Below are 27,180 nucleotides of genomic sequence, written 5' to 3'. Positions count from 1 at the left end.
CGGCAACCAAACAGATGAAAAACCGAGGAGACCATCGAAAGGTCCTTGATTAATTACAATATTTTCGATCAAAATCCGAAAGGTAAACCCATGATTGTATTGATTTGGGAAAAAAATCTAAAGGAATAATAAGAAAATTGAAGGGGGAAACGAGCGATTGTCATTTGATTTTTACCTTGTTGAACTGAAACCATTCGTAATAAGGCGGATCGCTCTCTCTATCTGTTTCTTGAGAATTGCTATGCTTGTTCTAAATCCATGGAAGCCGAGAAATCTTGGTTTCCTCACAATCCCTGCTTTACTCCCCATTTTCCCTTAACCAAATTAAAAACAAAAAACGCGTGCTCTGAGTTTCCTTTTTCTTTGGACAAGGAAATTCAAATTTGGGTTGCTAAATTTATAGGCCAAAGTCTAGAATGTAAATAATCTGGTCTGGCAGTGGCAGACTTGACGGTGAAATCATAAATATTAAAAAAAAAATGACAGCTTAGAAGGAACAAGCTTTACTGGGATTTAATCAACGAAACGAAACGAAACAAGCAAGTATAAATGAGATCTAAGAAAAAAAAAGATACTGTAGGTTCCTTCTTTCCGACGTCGAAACCATAAGACGGTCAGCGGCGGCGAATGGAGTTGTTTTACTTCAAAGGAGCCGATAAGTTTTTCCAAGATCTACAGCAAACGACAACGATTTGGGGAAAACGGAATTCAGATCCATGATCAGGAGGTCGAAGCGAGCTAACTGGTGAAATATGATCTTTACCGACCACCGAAAATGGCGGCCGATGCGGTGTCACCTGCGATCGATCGGTGAAGTACCTGGAAACCAATAGAGCAACCATGCTTAAGAGTGAAGAGCACGGGTGGAAGAGGAAAGAAATAAAGTGGGAAAAAATATATATTAAAATGGTGAAACATATTTGATTCCGAAACTACATAGTTTTGGGCGGTAGAAAAAATAAAAGGAAAAATTATAACTTTAATCCTTTGACGTGAAAATAATTGGTTAGTTGGTGTTCACGTCAACGGAAATCAATGATTTTGTTAGTTATTACCGTTATAAGTATAAATTGATATAATTAAATAACTTTGAGAGAAAAATTAATATAAAAATACGATATGGAAGAAATTGATAAATTTGATCTATTACAAGGGTAACTGTGACCTTTAAACTTTTTAATTTTTTTTAAAAAATGAATTATTATTTTTAAATAAAAACAAAAAACATTTTCTAAAATCAAACGAAATCTTAATTTTTTTTCTCCCGTTACTGCTGATCTTTCTGTTCTTTTAGTCTTTAGTGATTCCTATTTTCTTTTGCTTTCATGATTTAGTTAGTTACAAAATTTTAGATGGTTTATTCATTTTTTAGATCCGATAACTGAACCCCTTTTATTTATTTTTTCTTTATTTGACTTATTTTATATGATTAAGAAAGTGTTATTCTCTTCAGATTTTGAATTTAAACAGTTGTATTTATAAAATATATAATTTTCATGGACTATTAAAAAAATAATAAATTAACATCTCATTTCTAAGAAAAAAAAAACTGAAAATAAAACATATGGTACGCAAAACGGTCGGTTAAAGTTGCATGTCGAATGTTTTTTTTTCTTAACCTATGATATTGTGTTTGTTTTCGGTATCTTGTGGCATATATTGAGTTTGTTTAAACCCACTCTCGTTCATTATTAGAGGCAATGTGAGACACATTTGGCTAAAGTTTACGTATGCAAATTATAATAGAAAGATAAATATATGAGTTAAGATCCACTTACACAATGTAAAACTTTTTAGTTTTACACAGATTTAGATCATTGGATGAGTGAATATATAACTCATATTAATGGTATGATATGTCATATGTGAAGATATTCCCTTGGGGGGAAAAACAAGAAGTCATTCTTGCTATACATAGCTAATGAGTTAAGTATAAAATTCGAAAAGGAAAAAAAAACTGAAACTCTAAGATAAGAAGCAAAACCCATGCAAGAGAGATGCAAAACATAAAAAGAAAAAGCTTGACAGAGGTTGAGACGTCCCAAATCCTATTGAAAAAGGGCATACAACATTACATTCTACTCTCATGTCTCAACCTACAAAACTCGGGAAGGTTTCTTATATAAATTACTCGTCCCCTTATTCACCATGTAGAAATTCCTCAAAAAAAAAAAGGCACTAGGTTTATAATATTTGCAGAATGTAACATACACATACCATTGGCATTGCCAATACTTCAACCCTTCAAAGGAAGGCGTCCTTCTCCAGCAATTTTACTACCTCATTCTGATGGTTGAACTTGGCAACATCGATGGGAGTCTTTCCATCCAAGTTTTGGAGAGTGCTGCAGTCAATATGAAAGCAAATAGCCAGTACTCACTCCTGAGAGACCACCTCACTGTATATCTTAAACCAAAGACACTTGGTACTTACACAGCAGCTCCGTTTTCCAGTAAAAGGGCCACACACACTTTCCTTCCATAACCAGGTGTGTAATGAAGTGCAGTATTCTTATTCTTGTCCAAAGCATCCACTTTTCACCTGAAATAAAACCAAAATAGTATTTGCTTTTACCCCCATAGAAAATAAGCCTCAAGAAACCAATAATTTAATCTCGGACAAGGACAAGCTCATGTATGCTGCTAGATTATATCCATCCTTTTTCTTGTCTTGTCATGCATTGCCCTAAGTTGGTAGAATACATCTCAAAAGTAATAAATCTATCATTTTTAAAGTAAATGTATTGAATAGGCCCACTAGATGGCAATAACTACAGTAAAAATAAGAAGCTATCACTGCTTGGTAGCCAACAGATTCCATGATAAACTAATATCAGATAAAATAATAACAAGAAAAGCCTGATTTAATTGTTTCAGTCTTTCAGATATGTATTATAAACAAAAATCCAAAGATGAGATGGTACAAATAAAAGGATGCTTTAATCCAAGTCCTACATTCCAACTGCTTTTGGCAGTCTATTATCAGGTTCAATATTTGTTCTTCCTAAAACTTACACTAAATGAAGCTATTAAGAGGCGCTTAGTGCACTAAATGTGGTTATTTGGTTATGATGTAAAGAGAGTAAACAATTAGAGATTGGTATTGGATACTTGTATTATTGATTAAAACCATCTGACTTCCCACACCAAGTCACCAACTTTACCCTTGTAAGATGAAACTACTACATTTGTTATGTCATGCAGTAGTGTAGAGAGAGGGGAAGGGAAGGGAAGGGAGGAGGAGGGAAGAGTGATTCAGATATAAAATTGTTATTACTTCACCATAACCACAAGCAAAATGCAAAGCAGTCCTTCCCTCTGAATCTTCATCATCCTTATCAGCACCTGAGGATAGTGCAGCTTTCAAACCCTAAGGCACGAATACAGTCGAGAGATTTTAGATCATCTGTCAAAGGGGAAAACATAAGTAGAAAACATTCATTCTACCATACCTCAACATCACCAACACTAGCAGAATGATGTACAATTGATTCATCATCATTTCCTGCTTCCTCCTCTTCACCTGCTGCAGAGTCGCTAGCAGAAGTGGTTGCATCTCCTGAAACAGCAAGACCCATTGCTTCACCCAACTTCTGCAGAACGTCTTTATCATTCCAATACCTAAACCATAAAACCTTTCTTGATAATTATACTGAAGAAATCATAGGATGCAAAATCATACATTTTAAAGAAGAAATTGTTATGCCCACAAGCTTATCATATTATGGTTTCCAATCTCCCAGTATTTTACCGTTTGAATCACTCACCTCATCATTGCTGTGGGGCCACCAGTCTCTATTTCTTCTAAAACAGGTTTCAAGGACGGATCTTCTTTTATACGAGCCATCCTTTCCTCAATCTGGTCTTTTTGTTGAGGGTTAGCCAAACTGTCAAGCGTGCTAGACATGGCTGGATCCTGAAGAAGGACAACCAAAAGTTCATCTACCAGAAGTGATTCATGCAATTTAATATTAGGGGAAAATACTAGAAGAATTGACCACATACCTGCATTAATGCATTACCAAGGCACTCAGCCATGGTCATAAACTGGGGATTCTGCATAACCTGTTGCATAGTTGCATGGTACTGTTGTGGATCAAAATGTGGCATGCTCTCTTCAGTTGCTGGCCCTTGAAAAGTTTTAGTAAGCTGCTCTGCCATTTGATTAAATGAAGGATCTTTGGCTATCTGCTCAGCTAATTCCTTGATACTTGGATCCTAACAAACCAAGATGGTTAGCATCCATATAGACATAAATTTTACTGCCAGTTCTGAGCAATTCCATTCCTTGCTGAAACGGTTAATCAATGAGATCAACCAGAAACCTATGCTCTACTACTGCAGCCTTAGAAAGGGCACATCCCGAAAAACGACGGAATCAATGAGTTCTAAATATTCCACACAATAATTAAAACAAAAGGCAAGATGCTTACATTAGGAAGGCCGCTCATGGCAGAGAAATCAAACGGATTCGGCGGGGCAAACCCAGGAGCAGGCGACAGGGGCAGTACCTGTTTGTGCTGGTTGTAAGTCCCCAGCAGAAGGCTCCGGTTTTGAAGTTTTCTTATCAGTGGTGGATGTTTCGGGTTTTGTACTTTTGCTCTCTGAAAAAAAAACAAGTCACGTCTGGATTCATCAACATTAACCCCAAACAAATTCAAATTACTCAATCCCTAACACGACTGCTAGAGCTCAACTCATTAAAACTGAAAAGGTATAGGCAGCATCTTCGAATTGGAAATCAGATCAATGCGATGGATAAACTTAGAAGTGAAAAAGGAATGACCAGAATAACCTAAAAACAGTAAATTAAACGACGATTAAGATATAAGCACGAACAGCACAGATAGATCTCAGAACAAATTCAAAATAGTGATGAAGAAAGAGAAGGAAAGGGAAATATGAGATTAAGCTCACCGGCAGCAGTGGGTTCCTTCTTCAAATTGGAAGCCATGGTGGAATAGCTGGAAACAACAAAAAGTTCTAGAAATGAGTAATCTAAAAGAAGAAAAATTAATCAGAAATTAGATTGAAACATTGATGACGATTATTTTATTTTTTATTTTTACTTTTTTATAATATATTTGAGATTAAAATGAAAAAAATGGAAAATATAGATATAGAGAATGAATGGAAAATCTTCTTACCGTTGTTTCTGACACAGTGGAAGTACGAAGATAGGAAGCTAAGACCAAATGCTTAGTGACTGTTAAAGCAGCTAAAATAACAGCTAATTATTTTATATTTTTGCAGGTGTTATTTAATTATTAATAATTTTATTTTTTTTCACTATTTTAAATATATTCATACATTTATATCATATTCGAGTTGTCACATAATATGATGAAATTATGTTATCAATACCCGTGTTATGTGCAAATCATTGATTTTAATTTTAATATTTAATTTAATTATTTTAAGTTGATGCATATTTCAAAATTTAAGAGTTTAATTTCTTATTTAAATTATAGTGACTAAATCTGTTGGATTTATTTATATTATTAATTTATTAACTTTTATACTACACTGAACTTGTAAATTTAGTCATTTGTCTCTAATTTAAGAGTTTAATGTTCTTTCTAATGATCTTATATTCTAACGGTTGGGTTTGTAAGGTATACATATATTATCAGAAAGATTTTAACTAAATACATCTTAAAATCACACTAAACTATTAAAAAAAGTTAATTGCATTATAAGTCTTCAAACTGTGGTTTTAATTTTAAATTAGTCATTAAACTTCTAAATGTTCCAATTTCATCCTTAATATATCACTATCATTATAAATTAGTCCTCAAACTTTTGAATATTTTAGTTTCTTCCCTAAACTATATCATTCATTCTAAATTGGTCCCCAAACATTTTTCAACTTTTCAATTTCATCCCAAATTATATGTAATACTAATCACATTCCATGTTAACAAAATCGTTAGGTCAAGTTATATTATTATATGTTTGAATAAAATAAAGTTTATATTAAATTATGGTTAAAATTAATTACATATTTGGATGAATTTGAGAATGAAATTAAAAAATTTAAAAGTTTAGTGACTAATTTGGAATAAGGGTTATAGTTTGAGGATGAAATTGGAATGTTCAAAAGTTTAAAGACTAATTTAGAATGAATATCATAGTTTGAGCATGAAATTAGAATATTTTAAAGTCTAAGGACTAATTTAGAATAAAGATTATAGTCCGGGAAATATGTTACAATTAACTAAAAAAAACTCCAACTTTTGAGCCCACCTCTTAGAGTTTTAAGTTGAACTTGAGTCAACAAGTTTATATTTTGGTAAAATTCTCATTTAGCCCCCAATGTTGATGTTTCTCACTTTAGCACCTAAAGAAAAAATTTCATTATTTTTCTGTGTAAGTCATAAATGTCCTTTGTTTATCTGTTTAATAGTTTCAAAGATAAATTTCATTGAATCGAATAAGACTACAAAAATGGCAAAATTCTGTCATCAAGTTTGGTACATAAAGTTGTCAATTTTTATTTTGTTAGTTTCTTGACTAATGTCATTGGTCAAAAAACTAAATGTGATAACAGTTGAAGGTCTAAGTATAAAAATAATTAATTAATTTTATTTTTTTTATCGATAGGTTTAATATCCGAATAATTAAGTGCTACAGGTCAAGTGTTGTCTGCCTCGTCCACTGTCCATGGGGTATGGTGTCGTCCACCGGTTAACACTGTTAAAATCAACGTCGAGGGAGCTGTGTCTGCCATTGGAGTTGTTGGTCGTGACTCCCATGGCCTAGTTCTTGCAGGTCACGCTCTGGGGTTGGGTGATGCCAGTATTGTGGAGGAAGGTGTTCGTCCTGGCAGCATAACATGTGATCGTCGAGAGTGGCTCTTCCAATCTAGTCCGTCAGCTTGTCTCTCCCGCTCTCGACTTGTCCTTCCATCTTGTTGAGGCTAAACAGATCCTTGCTTCACATATCCAGGTCGCTTTTGTGCGTCGATCGGGCAATGTTGCCGTGCATGGGCTTTTGTGTTTCTAGTTGAGGTCGCTTAATCCAAGTGTTTGTTAATCAAATGGTTAAACCAAAGTGGCATTCCATTGCTATATTCCTTGTATCGTTTTACAAAGGGATTACATTGGCCCATAAGAAAAATCTACTTTACAAATTCTGCAATGGCTCTCACAAAGCAGTAACTTGAGCCAACCAAGGAAGCAACTTATGATGAACTAGCTTAGGTTTATCATCGTGGGGGCAATGCCCTACACCTTCCAACATATGAAGGCTTACATTTGACGATTTCGAAGGTAAGGAAGAGAAGAACTTACCTACGGGACAGTCGATCGGGGTGAACGGATCTTGATCCCCCCATAAAACAAGGACAGGTAAGTTAATTCTCGGCATCAATTGGACGGGGTTCGGCCCTGGTGGACCAGTTATAATCGAGACGAAGGCATCGAGAGCACCTTCATCGTTTGCTGGTCCGTTGATGATCTGCATTGTAAAAGAACATCAATAACAAGTTCAATACTTTGTGTTAGTAAGGCAACGGGATCAATAGCCAAACCTCAACCAGTTCATCATCCACAGACTCTTTGTTTCCATAAAAAGAAAACAAAATGCTCCTTAGGTTATCTCTGCATTAAACACAACCGGATGAGTAACAATGATCTTCAGTAGGAAAAAGAAAAGAAAACGGTTGAACCGCATGGAATACCTTTGCTTGGCACGCTCGAAGACGGCCTCAGTGATCGGTCTTTGCTTCAGTAAGAAATCAAACAACAAAAGCAAAGGAAACAACAGCTTGATCCTCCAATCATCAATAATTGCCTTGTTGTTCATCCTGCCGGCACAATTCAACAGCACAATCCCTCTAACCATGTTTCCACTGGAATCTTGTACCAAGCAGAGCATATCATCACAAACCAAAACATGGGTTTTCCAACACTGTACTACAAAAACAAGACAATGAAATTCAATGTTTTTTTAACTACCTGAAGCAGCTATCACACAAGAAAGACTTCCAACAGAGTTACCAATCAAGACAGTAGGCTTCTGAACAACTTCATTCAAGAAATCCTTTTATTACTGAGTTCACTCAATGGGTTCAGATTAATTCTGACTTAAATAAAAATGCCATTTTTGTGAGTTTGGGGATGCTTCCATGCAATATGAAATACCTTGAGGCTTATCTGAGTCACCAAAACCCAGAAGATCAATTGCATAAACAGTGTAATCCTGAGCCAATGTGCCAATATTCCTACAACAAATGCTAAGTAATTAGTTCAAATAATAAAATCATCCAAATAATTGAAAACAATCGTTTTTTCCACTTTGGGTACCTTCTCCAATGAGGAATGGAAGCACCGAACCCGTGAACGAGAAGCAAAGGAGGACTCGAAGGGGAAGAAGAGGAGACAAAGTAGTTGATGGAGTACTGGCCTTTCCATTGCCACTTACTGCATTTCTCCTTTATCTGACTCAGTCCTAACACGCTGCCATCGGACTCAAGTGATGAAACGACGGTTACCAATACTATAGGCGCGACCAAGAATAGGAAGCTTGTTACTGTGAAGTTGAGGAGGGAAAGCCAGTCCTCCTTTGACTCTGGGTTCTTTGACCGTCGTTTGCGGCGGCGAATGCAACAAACGGAGACAAGCCACCACATTGGGAAGAGCCGTGGCTGTAATCTTTAGTTTCTTCTCCACTCAAGTGGTTTCTCATCCCCTCAATTTGATTCCTTTCTCATATGCGGGAGTTGTGTGTGGCGCTGGTTGCATTTGGACTTTGGATGGCTAGTTCTCACCTCTTGCTCGGTAAACGACGGGATATCACTTAATTATTATCTATTTTCATTTTAATTAGGCGATTTTACTGAAAAATCACCATGACAGAAAATAATTATCTTTCATACACCATTTCTTCAAATTTTACTAATCTAGCACACTTTCTGACAAGGCGCGGATCGTCATCTGCACTTTTTCAGGGTTTCGTCCAAGCTGGCGTCACATCATGAAAGGCGCGGATGACGCCATGTAATGACGATCGCGGATCGTCATCTGTACCTTTCTGGGGTTTCTGACACGTGTCTTTTATTATTGGTTTCGAAAATCTCGGCCTTTAAACTCTCCCTATAACACCCCAATCATCGGGTCAGTGACCAAAATATAAGAATTTAAAACTTAGTGGTTTAATTAGAATAGTTTGAAAAGTTCAAGGATTTATTGTGGAAATTTTGTATAGGATTTAATATCAAATTTGGAATTTTAAAAGGGTATTATGGTCTTTTCACAAGAAGAATTTTTATATTTACCTTTATGGGTTATAAAACACCTGGAAGTGAAGGGATAAGTCTGGAAACTTAAGTTATCTTCTTTCTTGTTGCTCGTGGAAGCCATTTCAAAGGTGAGTAACTTTATTTGATGGTTTACTGAAATTTTTGGTTTGGTGTTGAAAACTTGAGTGTTGTATAATATTAAGGAAAGCTTGTAAGGGATTTAAAACAACAAGAGGAGTGAAATAGAAATGAATTTGTAAAATGGTTTTGAAATGAATTGTTGATATGGTATAGTTTTTGGAATTTTATTGATATATTTGACTTGTCAATGATCTAACTAAAGAGTTAGGAGTATTAGAAATGATTAAGAACTTGTTTGAAATCATGGTATGATTTTGAGATGAAAGAGTTTTAGTGAGATTTTGTATGTTTAAGAGTAGTAAATGAAGACAAGTTGGTTTGGATAAATGAAGTTGAGTTTAAAGGTAAAGTAGGAGATTAGTTAAGTTTTTGGTTAAATTTTGAAATGGAAATGGTAAATTTTGGGTAAGGGTATCGGTATTGGAAGAACAATACTGATACTTTAAGGCTAAACCAATTGGAATTCGAGGATCAGTATCGGTACTGTTTGAGTGAGGTACCGATACTAAAAAGGGAGTATCGATACCAAGAGTAAGGTATCGATACCATTTTCAAGTTGAAATTCCAGTATATCGAAATGGTATCGGTATCGAAGGGGGGTATCGATACCATAGAAGGGAAGTATCAGTACTGTAGTGGGAGTACCGATAGCATGAAATGATAAAATAAGTGTTTCTTTCAGCTTAAGTTATTATGATTGGATATAAGCGATTCAAATTTCGATATTTATTTTCGATTGTTTTGTGTAGATGTTGAACAAAATCAACTTCTGGTCAAATTGACGTTGTAAGTTATCGATCAAAAGTGTTAAGGATTTCGTTTTGGACTTTAGTGAGGCAAAGGTGAGTGCAACTTCTTGGTTTTGTATTAGAATTGATGAAGGCTTGCGATAAGCCAACCTCAGTGTTTTCGATCGAAAACCTTCCAATTTCTTTTATGTTATATTTTTACAATGTTTTATTCAAATTATATTATGTAAGCTATGTTGATGATTATGTGTATATGATTATGAAAATGTGACCTGTGAACATGTGTATCCAAAAATACTCAATGTGAATGTGCCTATGTGAATAAGAGATACTTCGAATAAGGAATGAAAAAAAATTATGTGGTAGAAAGCCCAAGGTATATGTATGAGGATTAGAGGTATAGTTGGCATGCCAAGAGTCGAGGGTTCTATGTGGTCATTCGTAACAAAATTTTGTGGTCCTTTGGGACAAAACCTATATGGTCCTTCAGGAAAAACTTATGTGGTCATTCGGGACAACTATGTGGCACTTCGATGCAAATTATACGAGTTTTGGTGACAGCATTAGTGCACAACCTCAATGTACTCAAATACCTAGAGTTCTTAGTAGTATATGTTGGGCATTGGAAATAAAGTTAGATAAAACAAATAATGTATAAAAGTATACTTTATGGTTATGGAAAACAAATTAAGAATTCTTTATGAAATATTTCTATTAAATAAATAAAGATTTCGTTTATAAATTTAGTTTTCTCTCATATTTACCTCACTAAGTCATCGACTTAACGTGTGATTGTTTCAAACGTAGGTTTGAAGAAATCAGAAGAGTGAAGCTAGTCGAGAATAGCATACTCCCTTGAAGATCAGATCAAGACAAATTGAATGTAGGTTTTCTATAATTTTGTAAACTGTTGGCATGTACTATATGTTTAATTTGAAATGCTCTGATCTATTTTTGTAAACTCATACTTTTATATTTATGTAAATTATTAAAAACTTTTATTTAAGTATGAATATGGGTTATTAAACACTTTACATTAAAAGGTTTCAACTTGTCATTATGAATAAAAGTTAAATGTTTCCTTATTTGTTGTGAATCAATGTTTTGAAAAGTCAATGTGACACCTCAGATTCGTATCCGGGTCGGGTACTGGTTAGGGGTGTTACACTCCCCTCGCCTATAAATAACACCCCTTCAACCCTAAACATCACCACATCAATTCCTTCTATTTTTGCTTCATTAATTCCTTCGATTTTTTGTTGTAAGGTAAAATTATTTTTTATACTATATTTATTTTATATATGATTATTTGAAAAAATATTATTGTACTAATTATTTTGTATTATTTTTTGCGTTTGTAAAATTGGAAAGTAGGATCATACGTTGAGACATTTTTGCCGATATGGTAACATTATAAAATTATATTATTTAAATTATTGTGAAATTTTTTAAATTTTTTTATTAGGTTATATTTTAATTCATATATTATTTATTTAATTAGGCATATTTCAGCTATTTTTTACTATGATAGAAAAATTCAGGAAGATGAAACCGGCGTCGTGTTCGTATCAAATCATTCTGTCAACATATTCTTCAAGAGAAACATAACTCTTGAGGAGCTGATAACGAAGATTTCAAGGAAGGTGCATGTTAGAAGTATTAGAAGATTGTTTCTCACTTCAGTACAAATTTCCAACCGCATCATTTTCTTTAACTTATACATTGTTCGAACTATCCAACGATGACGATGTTGCTATGATGTTTATTCTCAAAATCATTATTCAGATGTTGATACAAAGATGTATGTGAAATTTATTGAAGTACGTGTTGTTCGTGGTATGTCATTTTGCTCCCACTATGGGCTGGCTCAACAAGCTGATCAAGTTGAAAACCTAACTCAAGTAATATGTAATGATTCTAAATCGTTAATAGGAAATCTACATCATGGTGCCATCCCATCAAGTTCAATGGCGAGACATTCATCAACAACTTCTTACGATCTGTACCGATGTGGCTCCACAAACAATCTGTATAGCAACATCGCGTCCAGTTCAAGGGGAAGGCATTCATCTATCAATTTCTTTAATCTAAATATGGAGATGCTCTCGACGCATCAATCTATGCAGTACCCATTTGACACGATGCCTTTAAGCTTCAGGGAGAGGCATTCAACTGCGAGCTTCTTCGACCTCAATGTTGAGATGCCTTCAAGTTCAATGGGAAGGCATGCAACTACCAGCTTGTTCAACCTAAATGTCGACAGCGTGAAGGAACCCTCATCTCTATTAGAAGAACCTCTTCGTGAGCCAGATGCATATGGTACTGAGACTTGACTATTTATTCAGCCAAAATCACAGTAGTTCAACATAGACTCTGATGATGATGATGTAGATGAAGTTCCCACAAATATGGTACATACTAAACCTCCAGTACACATGTATGAAGCTAATTATGGTGCAAATTGTGGATTTAACTCATTAGTCAATGATGGTGAGTTATATAAAGGAATAGAGTTTTCATACAAAGAATAAGCAATGATGGTAATTAAGAATTACAATATTCATAATTTTGTTCAGTCTAGATTCGACTGCTCTACCATCGAAAAGTATGTCTACCATTGTGTCTAACGTGATAACGGATTCAATTGGATGATTCACGTATCGAAGATGAATAGGAAAAACAATACATGTGAACTAATGATATACAAAGATCCTCATACATACTGTGCTGAAGGGATCAACCAAGATCATCCCAACTTAGACTCCGACATTATCTGCCAAACTATCATGCCCATGGTAAAAGCAAGCTCCCATATAGCTATTAATGTGCTGATTTTAGCTATACAATCGCAGTATTGGTATACCGTCTCGTACAAGAAAGCATGGAAGGCAAAGCATAATGCCATTAAAAAACTTCACGACGAATGAGATGCATCTTATAATGAACTACCAAGTTGGTTTAGGGTGGTGCGTAGATTGAATCCTGGGACAACTATCAACTTTGAAACTTTCCATGCATACCACAATGATCGAGTGCTTCGCGATCGATGTCAATTGTACCAGTTTTTTTGAACTTACCCATATTGCATTAATGTTGTGAAATACTACAAGCCCGTGGTCCAAATTGACGAGACATTCTTGTATGGAAAATACAACAAGTTTTACTATTGGTAGCTGTCCAAGATGGTTATCGCAACATACTTCCTGTTGTTTTTGACCTTGTTAGAGGAGAAGATACATATTCTTGGGTTTTTTACTTAGAAACTTACGCTTACATGTTATCACGAGGGAAAATATCTGTGTGATTTCAGATCACGGAGCTGGGATCAAAGCAGCAATGGACTCTTTGGGTCCAATGTGGCAACCACCCTATGTCCAACATCGGTACTGTATCTAACACATTACTACAAACTATCATGGAATGTTCAAGAAGAATTATAAGCGCCAATTACTTGTGCGCATGGGTATGTCAAGATACTATTTTTTATTTGTCAATCATTTTCATTTTTTATGGTAACAAAATTAGTAAGTTCTACATTTGATGCTCAGGTTATAAACTACTACTTGAAAAATTTGAGTCCATGCTTCAAGAGTTACGAGGAAAGAATAAGGAAAGATGTGATTACATCAACCTCATCAATAAAGAATTGATGCAAAATAGTTTTGTGGATCCCTATACCTATTTTCAAAAGTGTTTAAGGTATATGAATTTGAGTCCCCCATAGGTAATGAGAAATACCCTAATGAAGTTTATAATTGGCTTCCGATTGTACTAGATATGTCCTTATTAAGGGAGCTCGATCGTCTAAAATCCACTCGAATTCATTGTGATATGGATATTCAGGAAACGTCCAGAGAAAACAAAAGACGTGGGTATTGTAGAAACCTAGTATACACTAGGAAAAAATGTTCATCTCTTTTTTCATCAAGTAACCGTTGATGTTGTGCTTGATGTAATTGTTATTTATGAAATCTAAGTTTCTATAATTTAATTTTCATTTACTTTCTGTTAATATCATTTGAGCATCACCGATTAATTAAACAAGAAAATGATAAAGCAAAAAAATTAAAAAACACTAAATAATAAAAACATTCGAATAATTAGAAAAAATTAGCAGACAAAATAAATTAAGTAATAAAAGGTAATTAATTAAATAAAAAATTACAATTGTTAGTAAATAAAAAATTAAACACAAAAATAATGAAATGATGAAATCTATCGATGTCTGCGTCTTGAATGTGTTCCACAGGGCGGTGACTGTCTGTCTCGAGGAGGATTTCTTCATAGAACTTGTTTTGACTCCTCACTCTCATCATGATCATCATCACCACCACCACCGTCGCCATCATCATCATAATCATCAGGAGCAGGTATATTTTGTTGATGAAGGACAAATGATGATGTAGTACCTCCATAGAATAAAGACCCTGGAGGTATATAACTGACTATCCCACCGGTCATACAAAACTGTGAAAACTGCGAAGAGACCGACATCGATGAGTGCAAAAATTGTACATGAGGTGTCTATGCGGCGGCCATCGGTGGTGAAGCTTCACCTGTGATACATGCACCAGAGTCCATAATACATGCTTCTTTGGACTAATGTTTCTACTCGAACCTATTAGAAGAACAAAGTCTCGAAGATTCAAAGCATATATATTCGGTAAGTATAATGTGAATAAATCATTAAATGATTCTAATGTTGCTCCCTTTAATGTTTTAGATTCGAGGTCGAATCTTTTTGAAGAAAGGGAAGATGATACGTGCATCACAAGGCTCACATCAAAGGAAGAAGTAATAACTCTTCCAAATGATCCACTCGTCCAAGCATTGGAAAAGAGGATCAAAACAGAGGCAGACTTACGGCGACTTTTTAAATGGGATCCTGATCTTATTTGGTTAATATGTCCTCTGGAGATACGACCGTATGTCTCTTATCTTTCCAACGGTTCTTGAATCGCATCATTCCGATATCGGGAACTCAAGATATGGCCATTTTACTGAAGACGGTGCATGCAGAAAATCCTATACGGGATTAATATGAGATTTTATAAATATTACGAATTCTCAATATTTTTATTGATTATTTGTAATATAATTTAATATAGGATGATGCATTATCTTTTAGGATTAGATTTATTATTTTATTAGTAATTAAGGTTGGGTTAAAATATTATTTTTAGTTATTATTATTTTCTTAGAAATTAGAGTTAAGACATGTTTAGTTTATTATTATTTTATTCATTAGTTATTTAGGACTTTTAGAATTCAGCCGCTATATAAAGGAGACTTCATTCAACTTTGTAATCAAGATTTCTTTGATTAATAATACAACGAGAGTTCATTTTTGCAAGTGCTAATTGCCTTGTGCCTTCGAAGCTTCTTCTCCTTGAGTTCTTTCAAGTTCTTGTGAGGGAGATTAATCTTCACACTCCAATTTGTCTTTTCATCGTGACTAGGAGGGCTTGATAGGACATTATCCATCGATTTTCCACATATCCATCCACGTCTTCAATCATCTTTACCGTTCAGCTTCATAAGGGAGATCTTTTGATTTCTTGGTTATCTTATTTTATTTGCAATTCCTTTATATTTTCTTTATTTTGTTTTAATCTTATTTCTTATCTTGTTTCCAGCACCAAAAAGAAACTCTAAAGAACCCTAGCTGTTGCCACCTTCCCCATTCATCCCTTATTGTTCTTCATCGAGTCTAGATCTTTTCTAGGTTTGATTCTTCAAAAAGAGCAACGTTCATCAATCCGCCACCGCTTCCCTATCAATTGGTATCAGATTTGCGCCGATTCTTGGAAAGAAGCAAGCAATCTTGCTTGTTCTTGCACACAAAACCGTCAAGGTATCCCAACGGAGCTAGTCTAGAAAAGATTCATCGTTTCAGGTTCTTTTTATTTAATTTTAATTTAGATTCAAATCCTTCTTGTTAGTTTGCTATTTTTAAAACAAAAAACAAAAAACAAAAAAACAAAAAAGCCAAAAAGCCAAAATTTCAAAACAAATTTACAAAAGAGGTATTTAGGGCTTATTTTCTCCAGATATTATATTCATCCTAATATAAATCTCCAGTCCAAAATTCACCCAAATCAGAGTTCATTAGAGCCTTCAAATACGTTCTTCAAGTTTCATCGGCAGATTCGGTCTAGGATCTTGTCGAATTTCTTGAAAATTCTACAGAAGGAATTTCGTGGTGAAAATTTTCATATTGAAACTTCATATATTGAAGATCATTTACACAAAAAATCGGAATATTTGGAGATCAAGAGCACCTTCAAACGAAGCGATCAAGAAAAACAGATTGTTTGAGGACTCACCGTTCAACAGAGTCCACTGGATACTACTGAAGGTATTTGGTTCTGAAATTTTACAGGTGGTTTCTTGACGCATCTAAAGACATTCAAGAATTTTCCCAAAATTTTTGGACACCGGTAACCCCCTCAAAAACGTTGCTCAAGTTGATCCAGCGTTTTTCCAGGTTTCTGGGTTGGTTCTTTTTTTTTCTTTGACTCTTAGTGCTTTAAGTTCTTTTGTTTTTTCTTCTTATTGTTCTTGTGCATTATCTAACACATTATATTTCTTGTTTTAGTAGGACTAAAGAGTTTGCATACTTATTCCTTCCTTGCATTCTCGTTCTCTTAGAGTCTAACCTTTGTTTGGCCTCTTAGAACTTTTAGGTTTTCTTATCGCCTTTGCTAGTAATCAAACTCCGATACGAACTGTGGAAGACTACTTGGTAAAGTGAGTTTTAAAGAGTACAAGATTGACTTACTTGCCTCTCGTTGTGTTACTTTCTTGGAGTGACTTGTGAGGTTTCTTGCTTTGTTTAATTTTTCTTCCTTTTATTTTTATTTTACTTTAAAATTTTCTTTTGAGTATTATGATTTCAGGATGGGCGACAATAACAACAAGAAACTTACGGCTATCTTAGTCGCACTTTCCTGACTCATGACTCAAGTTGAAAGATTTTATGAAATCATGAGAGAACGACAAAATCCACAACTGGATCTACCAAACCAGAATCCAAGACCAAACAATGTTGAACTTGTGGTACCCGGGCGAGAACAACCATATTTTCAAGCACCCAAACTCTTTGCAAAACTAAAGTTCACGATCCTGACTTTCAAAGGAGACAATGATCCAGACAGGTACATCGAATGGGAAGGAAAAGTTGATCTCATGTTCGCATACCATGACTGCCCCCAAGCTAAACGAGTTCACCTCATCACCATACAATTCGAAGGATATGCTCAAACTTGGTGGATGCAAACAAGGAAAAAGATCCAGAACTTCCAAATTCCAACAATCACTTCTTGGACCGACCTCAAACAAACCATGAGGAAGTGATTCCTACCGACACATTATACACGAGAAGTTAAACTACGACTAGACCGACTTCGACAAGGTAGAAGTTCAGTTGAAGAGTACTATAAGGAGATGTAATCCTTACTCAATAGGGCTAACATAACCAAAAAAGAAGAGGTCACCGTGTCAAGATTCATCGTTGGCTTAAACTTAAACATCATTGATCTTCTTGATCTACAAGGGTACGAAAACCTTGAAGACGCACTAAAGAAAGCAATGACAATCGAAGCACAAATCCAAAGGAGACCTCGATTCAGTGAACATTACCAAGGTACTTCATCCTCTTACCAAGGTAATCCTTCAAATCCTTCCTCATCTTCTACTCCATATTCTCTAAAAAAGCCAAGAGATGACAAACCTGACAAGGAGAAAGAACGACCAGCAAAGAATGACACACTTCCAGTCCCTAAAGATCAAATGATAATTTGTGAGAAGGTAGGGAAAGCAAAAAAAGAAAAAGTTGAAAAAGAGGCAAAAGCAAAAGAGGTCACTAGTTATAAAAGCCAAACGAATAATGACCCATGGGAGGTGAGTGAACCTAAATGTGAGAAGAAAAGAGTGACTCAAAATCTATGTGTGAGCATAAAAGAATTGAGAGAGAACCTTCTTTACAAACAGCCTTGCATCCTTGTTCGCTTTAGGGAATCAATTGTTTCGATTTCTAACATTAATAAGGATTTGCCTAGTGTGTTTTCATCTCTTTTACAGGATTTTCGAGAAGTGTTAGGTGATCTACCTAACGAACTACCACTGAAAAGAGAAAAACAACGCCAAACCAATCTAATTCAAGGTTCTATCATACCTCGTCAAACATACAATCTCGAAGAAACCAAAGAGTTGGATTTGTTACAAAAAGGCTACATCCAGGAAAGCCTTAATCGTGACGCCATCTTAATGACAAAACATGATTTGAACAACTCTACAGGCTTTATAGTTCGTGCACAGGAAATCCATGTAAATGATGAAATAGTAAAAGAAACACGAGACTGGCCGACAACATCTTCTATAGCCAAGAGTTGTCGAATATATTAGGTGACCCTCCTGACGGGTTACCACCTGAAAGCCCTAATCATTATGCCATATCAATGAAGAGTCACGATTTACGGGAGTTCAAAGGTAAATATTTTATTACTCATTTTAATGACATTGTAACATACTTCTTCTCCTTCTTACAAGGTAAGGCTCGTGAAGTTGTCATCCATACTAAACACAACTCCTTTAAGTGCGTAGCTGACCGAGGTACGCAAAACACATTAGACGATGCACTACCACGAAAGTATACTCTTAAGCATGCTACTATTCCAAGAATTGAACATATAAAAGATGTATATCACGATAACTCGGATATTTATGATATTTCTACCCATACTTTTAAAAGTGCTTTTAATGAGTTTTATCTTGTATATGAGTTTCCTTGCCAACTAAACAGGTTCTACAATCCACAAATCTCCTACCGAGAATTATTAATTCATGAACCACACTTAGAAAACTTAAGGAATTACTTTAACAAACCAGTTGACATGGTTTTTAAACACTCATTCTCACCACACACGAATAAACCCATGGAGAAATTATCTGAAGCAATCATACAGAAAGCAAACAGTGGTCGACACCATGTTGAATTTCAACCTAAACATCAGATTACAAGACTTGTATGCAAAAGAGGATTTCAAGACTACAAGAAATCAGTTCCTACAAAGAAGAAACCTCGACTGAAATGCATAAAGACACATCACATTGATCCTGGTAAATGTTTCACAAGTTTTCCTTTCAACACATCTAAGTCTCTTTCTCTTGGATTTTCAGATTCGAGGATGAATCCTTTTGAGGAGTGGGGGAATGATACATGCACCAGAGTCCATAATACATGCTTATTTGGACTAATGTTTCTACTCGAACCTATTAGAAGAACAAAGTCTCGAAGATTCAAAGCATATCTATTCGGTAAGTATAATGTGAATGAATCATTAAATGATTCTAATGTTGCTCCCTTTAATGTTTTAGATTCGATGTTGAATATTTTTGAAGAAAGGGAGGATGATACGTGCATCACAAGGCTCACATCAAAGGAATAAGTAATAACTCTTCCAAATGATCCACTCGTCCAAGCATTGGAAAAGAAGATCAGAACAGAGGCAGACTTACGACAACTTTTTGAATGGTATCCTGATCTTATTTGGTTAATATGTCCTCTGGAGATACGACCGTATGTCTCTTATCGTTCCAAAGGTTCTTGAATTGCATCATTCCGATATCGGGAACTCAATATATGACCATTTTACTGAAGACAGTGCATTCAGAAAATCCTATACGGGATTAAAACGGGATTTTATAAATATTACGAATTCTCAATATTTTTATTGATTATTTGTAATATAATTTAATATAGGATGATGTATTATCTTTTAGGATTAGATTTATTATTTTATTAGGAATTAAGGTTGGGTTAAAATATTAATTTTAGTTATTATTATTTTATTAGAAATTAGAGTTAAGACATGTTTAGTTTATTATTATTTTATTCATTAGTTATTTAGGACTTTTAGAACTCAGCCGCTATATAAAGGAGGCTTCATTCAACTTTGTAATCAAGATTTCTTTGATTAATAATACAACGAGAATTCGTTTTTGCAAGTGCTGATTGCCTTGTGCCTTCGAAGCTTCTTCTCCTTGAGTTCTTTCAAGTTCTTGTGAGGGAGATTAATCTTCACACTCCAATTTGTCTTTTCATCGCGAATAGGAGGGTTGGTTAGAGCCATATTATTGTGTTTTCCTTTTCATCGCGACTAGGAAGGCTTGATAGGACATTATCCATCGATTTTCCACATATCCATCCACGTCATCAATCATCTTTACCGTTCACCTTCATAAGGGAGATCTTTTGATTTCTTGGTTATCTTATTTTATTTGCAATTCCTTTATCTTTTCTTTATCTTTTTTAATCTTATTTCTTATCTTGTTTCCAGCACCAAAAAGAAACCCTAAAGAACCCTAACTATTGCCACCTTCCCCTTTCATCCCTTATTGTTCTTCATCGAGTCTAGATCTTTTCTAGGTTTGATTCTTCAAAAAGAGCAACGTTCATCAATCCGCCACCGCTTCCCTATCAACCTGCTAAATAACCAGTATATGAACCCCAAGTTGGATTTTCAAACATTAGAGTATAATATCTACGGTGTAGAAAGTGTCTATGCTGCGGAATATAAAGCGGTGTAGATGGTGGCTGCTGTGAAGGTTTCGATGCTACAACTGAGGAGGAGCCAGAATCGCCTACTCTCCGTCCACGAGTCGGGGGACGATGATATTATGACGGTGGACATCTTTGTCGACGTCGATGAATGTTCCCGCCTCGTGATTCCTCAGAAAGTAGGAACGATTTCCCGTTCCTATTGAACTACTCATAATAACCATATGTAACCGTCAAATGGTCTACATAAATGGGTTCTGTATGGGGAATGTGCCCACGTCGATCATCCCATATCATTACCCACTCATAGTGCTTCAGCATCTAGTCGACTTCTTTTTTTTCGCGTCTGTCAATGATATACAAATCGTCGAGATTTTTAGGTGCTTCCAGAATGGATTGTACAAAACCAAATTGGTGGAGCACGTGATCAGTGGGATGCCACTCGACAATAACATAACATATCAAAGGGACCACCGGCATCCAGACATCTAATGGGTCTCTTAAGTGATATGGGATACAAATCCTCATGTCTTCAGTAATATAAGGAGCCCATTCAAACTAAAAACAAATATATATAATTCTTATCAAAATAATAATCTAATTATATAACGATAATTAAAAATATATTTTTTATTTAAATACATACCTCTGTGCCAGCCTTCTGATCAATGAGTAGCCTAATTTCTTTCAATTCATCAGGTAAATCTCGATGATCTTTTTTACAGTTAATCATCTATTCAATGAAATGATTTTTATTACATACTAAATAAAATTATAAATATACGAAATCAATATTGTAATTACCTTAATAATAGCGAGAAGACCAACGGGTTTTTCACCACCGAACATAAAAAGGGCATGCGATATCACGCCCAAGACTGGAGAAGAAGGAGACATTCATCGATAGCATTTTTTTCTATAGTCAGTAGCTCGACACATTTCCTTATACAGAAATGCCAAAACTGCCGAGCCCCAACTCAGTGTGTCAGCATGATGAAAATCGGTGAGGTGACACAACCACATACAATGAACTTGGTTGCATGACTTTTCCGGCATCATGAGCCCTCCTATGAGTTGTAGTATGCAAGCCCATGCATATATTTTAACCTGCTCCTTCGAGGCGTCGTGACTCAAATACTTGAAAGTTGCATCCAACCAATTTAACAAAATTCAACCACCGTTAAAATTAGGCGGGACACCTCCAAGATACTCCTCGCACAATGAATGACAGTCACCATGCGCACTTCAAAAATCACATCTCCATCTACCGAAAGCCCTAAATGCATGGAAACATCCTCCAACATAATTGTGCACTCTCCACACGGAAGATGGAATGTGTGTGTCTCTGATCTCCACTGCTCATCCAATGCAAAAATAAGGTTGGATTCAAGGTTACAATGCCCTTCATATTTTGCTACATAACCGAATCCAGCCTCGACTAAATACGACCATATACGAGTTGGTATCTCTAACTTAAGATTACGAATGAAGTGATCTAATATACGGTCTTTCTCCTAATTTAATAAATATTATAGAAATTAAATTCCAACTAATACTAAACAAATTAAATAAATAAAATATTAAAACTAATTAAAATTAAAATATAATATAAAATTGTTACCATATCAGCAAAATGCCTCAAGATATGATGTACATCTATACGTAGCAGATCACCTTTCATTTTATAACTGCAAAAAATAATAAAAAGTTAATATAATACAATTTAATAAAATAATAAATTTTTAATTTATTATAATACAATAAAATATTTTAATTCTTAATATAATTTGATCGGGTTTGAGCTTTGAGAGGATTTGAGAATTTGGTGTGTGTTTGAATGAATAAGGGAGGGGGTATCTATAGGGAGATGGGAGGGGTTTAGATGGATGAGGTATTAATATGGGAGGTGTGAATGGTTGGAAAATTAATGGAAGACATCATCTGCGTCTTACAGGCATGTGTCATAAACCCCAAAAAGGTATGGATGGCGATCCACGCCTGTCCTTATGTTGCACCATCTCGGATAAGTCGTGGATGACCATCTGTACCTTTCATGACATGGTGTCAGCTCGGACGAAACCCCGCAAAGGCACGGATGACGATCCGCGCCTTGTCAGAAAGGGTGCTAGATCGGTAAATTTTGGAGAAATGGTGTCTGACAGGTAATTATTACTGTCAGATGATATTTCGATAAAAAATCCTTTTAATTATCAAATTTTAATTTTTTCAATTAATTATTTAATTATTATCAATCAATTGTTAACAGATAAAGCGACTTAGAGTATTTTGCATAATTATATATTTGATATATGTTACTTATATATTCTATTAATTTAATCTTATATTTAATAAATTACAATAAACTTAACCATAAATCAGATGATACAATTAGATACTGTCATGTGTCACCATTAGATAAAAGGATTAAATTGATTAAATTTATTTTAAATTAATATATTTATTTTCCATTAATCAGAGGTGTGTCACTATCTTGTTTAAAAGAAAACAAATCATGTAAAATTAGGGACAATGTGAATCAACCTAGGGTTGCTTGGGTAACCAAACATACACTCAATCGTTAAGCCAAAGCCAACATCATTTTAAAGTAGACAACATGCTTTATATATTTTATATCTTTATAAATAATTAACCTAATTTTATTATATTTTATATATCTTAACTTTAAAAAACATATTTTACTTTTATTTTAACTTATTGAATACATTTTATTCTCAATTTAATTTTAGAAAAATATTTTATTTATTATTTTTAATTTAAAATATTTATTTTAATTTTATTTTAACTTAAAATATATTTTAATTTTATTTTAAACTCAAAATGTATTTTATTTTAAAAAAAATATTTTGAAGTTAAGATAAAAGTAAAATATATTTAATATTTTAAAGTAAGAATACAATACATTTTTAAAAGTTAAAATGATTATAAAAGTATTTTTAAAAGTTAAGATGAGGTAAAATATATTTTTAAGTTAGATAAGAATAAAAAAATATTTTAAAATAAAATATTTTTTAGTTTAATTTGATAATAAAATATATTTAATAAGTTAAGATAAAAATAAATTATATTTTAAAGTTAAGATATATAAAATATTATGAAATTAAGTTAATTATTTATATAGAAGAATACAAAATACAACATATCATCTATTTTAAATCAGATATTGATATTGGCTCAATGGTTGAGCATATGCTTGCTTACCGGAGTAGCCTCCCCATTGTCCTTAGTTTTATGTGTTACTTTTCTATTGGTGGAAAATAAATATATTAATTTAAATTAAATTAATATAATCATTCAATCAGATGATGACGTGTGGTATCATCTAACTTTATGTTAAATTTATTTGAATTTATTAAATATAGAGTTAAATTAATATAATCTATAAGTATCAGGGATCAAATATATAATTATATCAAAATATTTAACTGTTACATCACCTTATCCGTTAACTGTTAACGATAGATGACTTAATTGATAACAATTAAATAATTAGGTGGTATAATTAATAAAATTGAAAGATCGCTGGTTAAAGTGAAAGAGGACAATAGCTCAGTGGTCATTGGTATAATTTACCATTTTTTAAACACTGGACTTTTTTCTTTGGGTAAACTATTAGTATGACCACTTAACTATATTTATTTTTTGTTTTGATCATTAATTTTGATATTTTCCTCAAAACCCATTAGAAAGAGTCAGTGCCTCCCTCGCATTGCGAGGGACGATCCAATTTGACATGTTTTATTTATTGCAGCTACTGATTACTTACATACTGGTCACTCAAAGCCGTTACTTAGATAACCAAATGCTGATGTGATGTGGCATTATTTTCCTACACATTTGACTTTCCAAAACATTTCACCAACATTTAAGAAAAAAAATTAAAGAATAACAAATTTATCTTCCTTTCCATTCTTCTTCTCTTTCCTCTCCTCCATGAACAACTGGTTGGCCTTTTCTTTGTCACCTCAAGATCTCCCATCACAATCGGTTGATCATCACTTCCAAACCGCAGGCCCTCGCCTCGGTTTCAACTCCAATGTGTCCGGCGGCGGCGAGTGTTTTGATCTCGCCTCTGCTTCTCCTCTCAATCTCCTTCCCCCATTTGGCATACTCGAAGCCTTCTATAGAAACAATCAATCCCAAGGTTTTGTTTGGTTTGCTTTTGTTAAACCCTAACCATTCATTGTTGTTCTTAAATCGGTTTGTAGCTGCATCGGGTTGTCCATGATCAAGACTTAGTTAAGGAACCAACCGGCACCGACTCAAGCTGAACCCAAAAACAACGACAGTGCTTCACAATCTTTGTCTCCTTCGATAAGCACCGGTTCACAAACGGTATCTCCTTTGCCTCTCATCGCCACATCTTCCTCCGATAATAACAATAATAAGCAGCAAAATGTGCCGAAATCTATGGATATAACCCCAAGCGGTGCAAGTGAAGCGATGCCAAGGAAATCTATTAACACTTTTGGCCAAAGAACTTCCATATACGGTGGTGTAACCAGGTTATCATTTTACATCCATAAAAGCTTCAAAAAATTTCATTTTGTTAACATAAATAATACATATGTAAGGATTTCTTCTGGGTTTTTTCAGGCCTAGATGGACCGGTACATATGACTCTTCTGTGTGATAACAGTTGCAGAAGGGAAGGAGCAAGGACAAACAAGGAAAAGAAGGCAAGGTATACTGTTTTCATTTCTCAACTTGTTGCACCTCTTAAAGTCTTAAATATACACACAAAGGCACTGGAATTTCATTTTGTTTTGTTCTTCAGTATATTTACTGATTCTTTGTTTTCATTTTCTTCAATTTCATATGATCTGCTGTTGGTCTTCCTCAGAATAGTTGCAGTGTGTTTGGGTAGGTGCAAATACTTGCAGTGTATTTGGGCAGCTAGAGCTTATGATTTAGCAGCACTGAAGTACTGGGGAACCACAACAACAACAACAAATTTCCCTGTAAAGTTTCCACTTCGTTTTGTTCCTCAAACTTGTTAAAAGCATTAATGGCCTTTGTTCATCGTCTTCTTTCTACATTTGGATTCATTCTCTCTCGGGAAAATAGATTCCTGGATATTTCCCCCATGTTCTTACTGCCAATGGCATGTAGTCTTCGGGAGTTTTATATTAAATCGAGCACTGCACGATACGCTGTTCTGCTTCTAAATCCATCCCCGTTCCCTTTTGTTGAAGACAACTCCCCAAACAAGTATTTGTAGAAGAAAAATTAAGAGTTGCAGCTCCTCTGGTTTGTAAGAGGAGAGGAGAAGAATGGAGAAGAAGATAACTTTTTATTCTTTAATTTTTCCCTTAAATGTTGGTCAAAAGCTTTGGAAAGTCAAATGTGTGGGAAAATTGTGCCACATCACCAGTTTAACGTGCATCATCAGCATTTCGTTACCTACAGTAACGGCTACTAGTTTGTAACCAATCGATAACGTTAATTACTGATTTGTAACTTTTGAAACATCAATAGGAAAAACGAAACCTACCTCAAACATTGGTGACCATTTATGTAGTTTACCCTTGTTTTTATTTTGGTGGCTACCATAGTTGATTTGTGTACTGTTAATTCGTATGAAATTTGATGTAATTGGTAAAACTTTTGAGAGTGAAATCCACAATGTTGGCCGTAGGTCGCCATGGCTTCCCGGCGAGCTGCAGAGAGATAATGAACATTTGAACGTTTGTATGTGCCATGCATGTGCCATGAACGTCCCCAACCATAGGTCACCATTCCCTCTGGGCGACCTTGTAGGTCGTCATGCCCTCCGGGAGACCTTGTAGGTCGTCATGCCCTCCGGGAGACCTTGTAGGTCGCCATGCCTTCTGTGCGACCTTGTAGGTCGCCATGCATGCACTCCCACCCCCTTGTACGTCCAGAAAATGATGCATGTGCCATGCACGACGTCCAGCGGAGAGAGAATGATCGCCAACACTCCCACATAGGCCGCCATGCACGCCCGACGACCAAGTTTATGTTCCTTCGTGCCATAGCTGCTCCCGCTGCTCCCTCGTGCCATAGCTTCAAGACTGTCCCCTCCCGCTATCATAGCTGCATTGTTGCAGTGTAAAATCAGCTGTTGCATGCAGCAATTAGTGCTGCATTATTGTAACGTTCAACGGTTGAAAAATTTACAGCATTCAACGTGAATTATACAGCTCAAATTGATTGCAGCTTACCAACCGTGCAAAGATCATTATATATTGGATATGAGGGGTTTAGGGTAAAATCATAAGAAAGAAAGAAAATTTGGCGAGAGAAAGGAAATGAAAGGAAAATATGAAGATGAAGAAAGGGAGATAAAAGCTCAAACATCGTTCGTGAGGTAAGTTTTTATTGTTTAATTTAGTTTATTATATGAAATAATTAGTTTGTTAGTTTAGGGTAAAACAAAAATTTAGTTAATTAGTTTGTTAGTATAAATTATTAGTTTGTTAGTTTAAGTTATATTATATTAGTTTGTTA

General features: G+C 34.8%; 1 protein-coding gene, 1 long non-coding RNA gene and 1 pseudogene across 2 annotated transcripts; all 3 read right to left on the bottom strand.

The window, feature by feature from the left end:
• Positions 1-148: 148 nt before the first annotated feature.
• Positions 149-17,272, bottom strand: LOC120178663. The gene is made up of 3 exons (XR_005521532.1): positions 17,261-17,272; positions 7,124-7,133; positions 149-314 (listed from the first exon to the last, which is right to left on the bottom strand). It is a non-coding gene; the product is annotated as an uncharacterized LOC120178663 (long non-coding RNA).
• Positions 2,022-5,055, bottom strand: LOC120178655 (annotated as a pseudogene).
• Positions 7,142-8,752, bottom strand: LOC120178646 (uncharacterized hydrolase YugF-like). Its single transcript, XM_039184446.1, has 5 exons — positions 8,306-8,752; positions 8,144-8,223; positions 7,681-7,915; positions 7,531-7,600; positions 7,142-7,457 (listed from the first exon to the last, which is right to left on the bottom strand). Exons 1-5 carry the CDS (start codon positions 8,629-8,631, stop codon positions 7,146-7,148), a joined length of 1,023 nt encoding a protein of 340 aa, XP_039040377.1. The 5' UTR covers positions 8,632-8,752; the 3' UTR covers positions 7,142-7,145.
• Positions 17,273-27,180: the final 9,908 nt, after the last annotated feature.

The sequence above is a fragment of the Hibiscus syriacus genome, unplaced genomic scaffold (assembly GCF_006381635.1).
Source record: "Hibiscus syriacus cultivar Baekdansim isolate YM2019G1 unplaced genomic scaffold, ASM638163v2 tig00003507_pilon, whole genome shotgun sequence".
Taxonomy (NCBI): domain Eukaryota; kingdom Viridiplantae; phylum Streptophyta; class Magnoliopsida; order Malvales; family Malvaceae; genus Hibiscus; species Hibiscus syriacus.
This window is presented reverse-complemented; position numbering and strand designations above follow the sequence as displayed.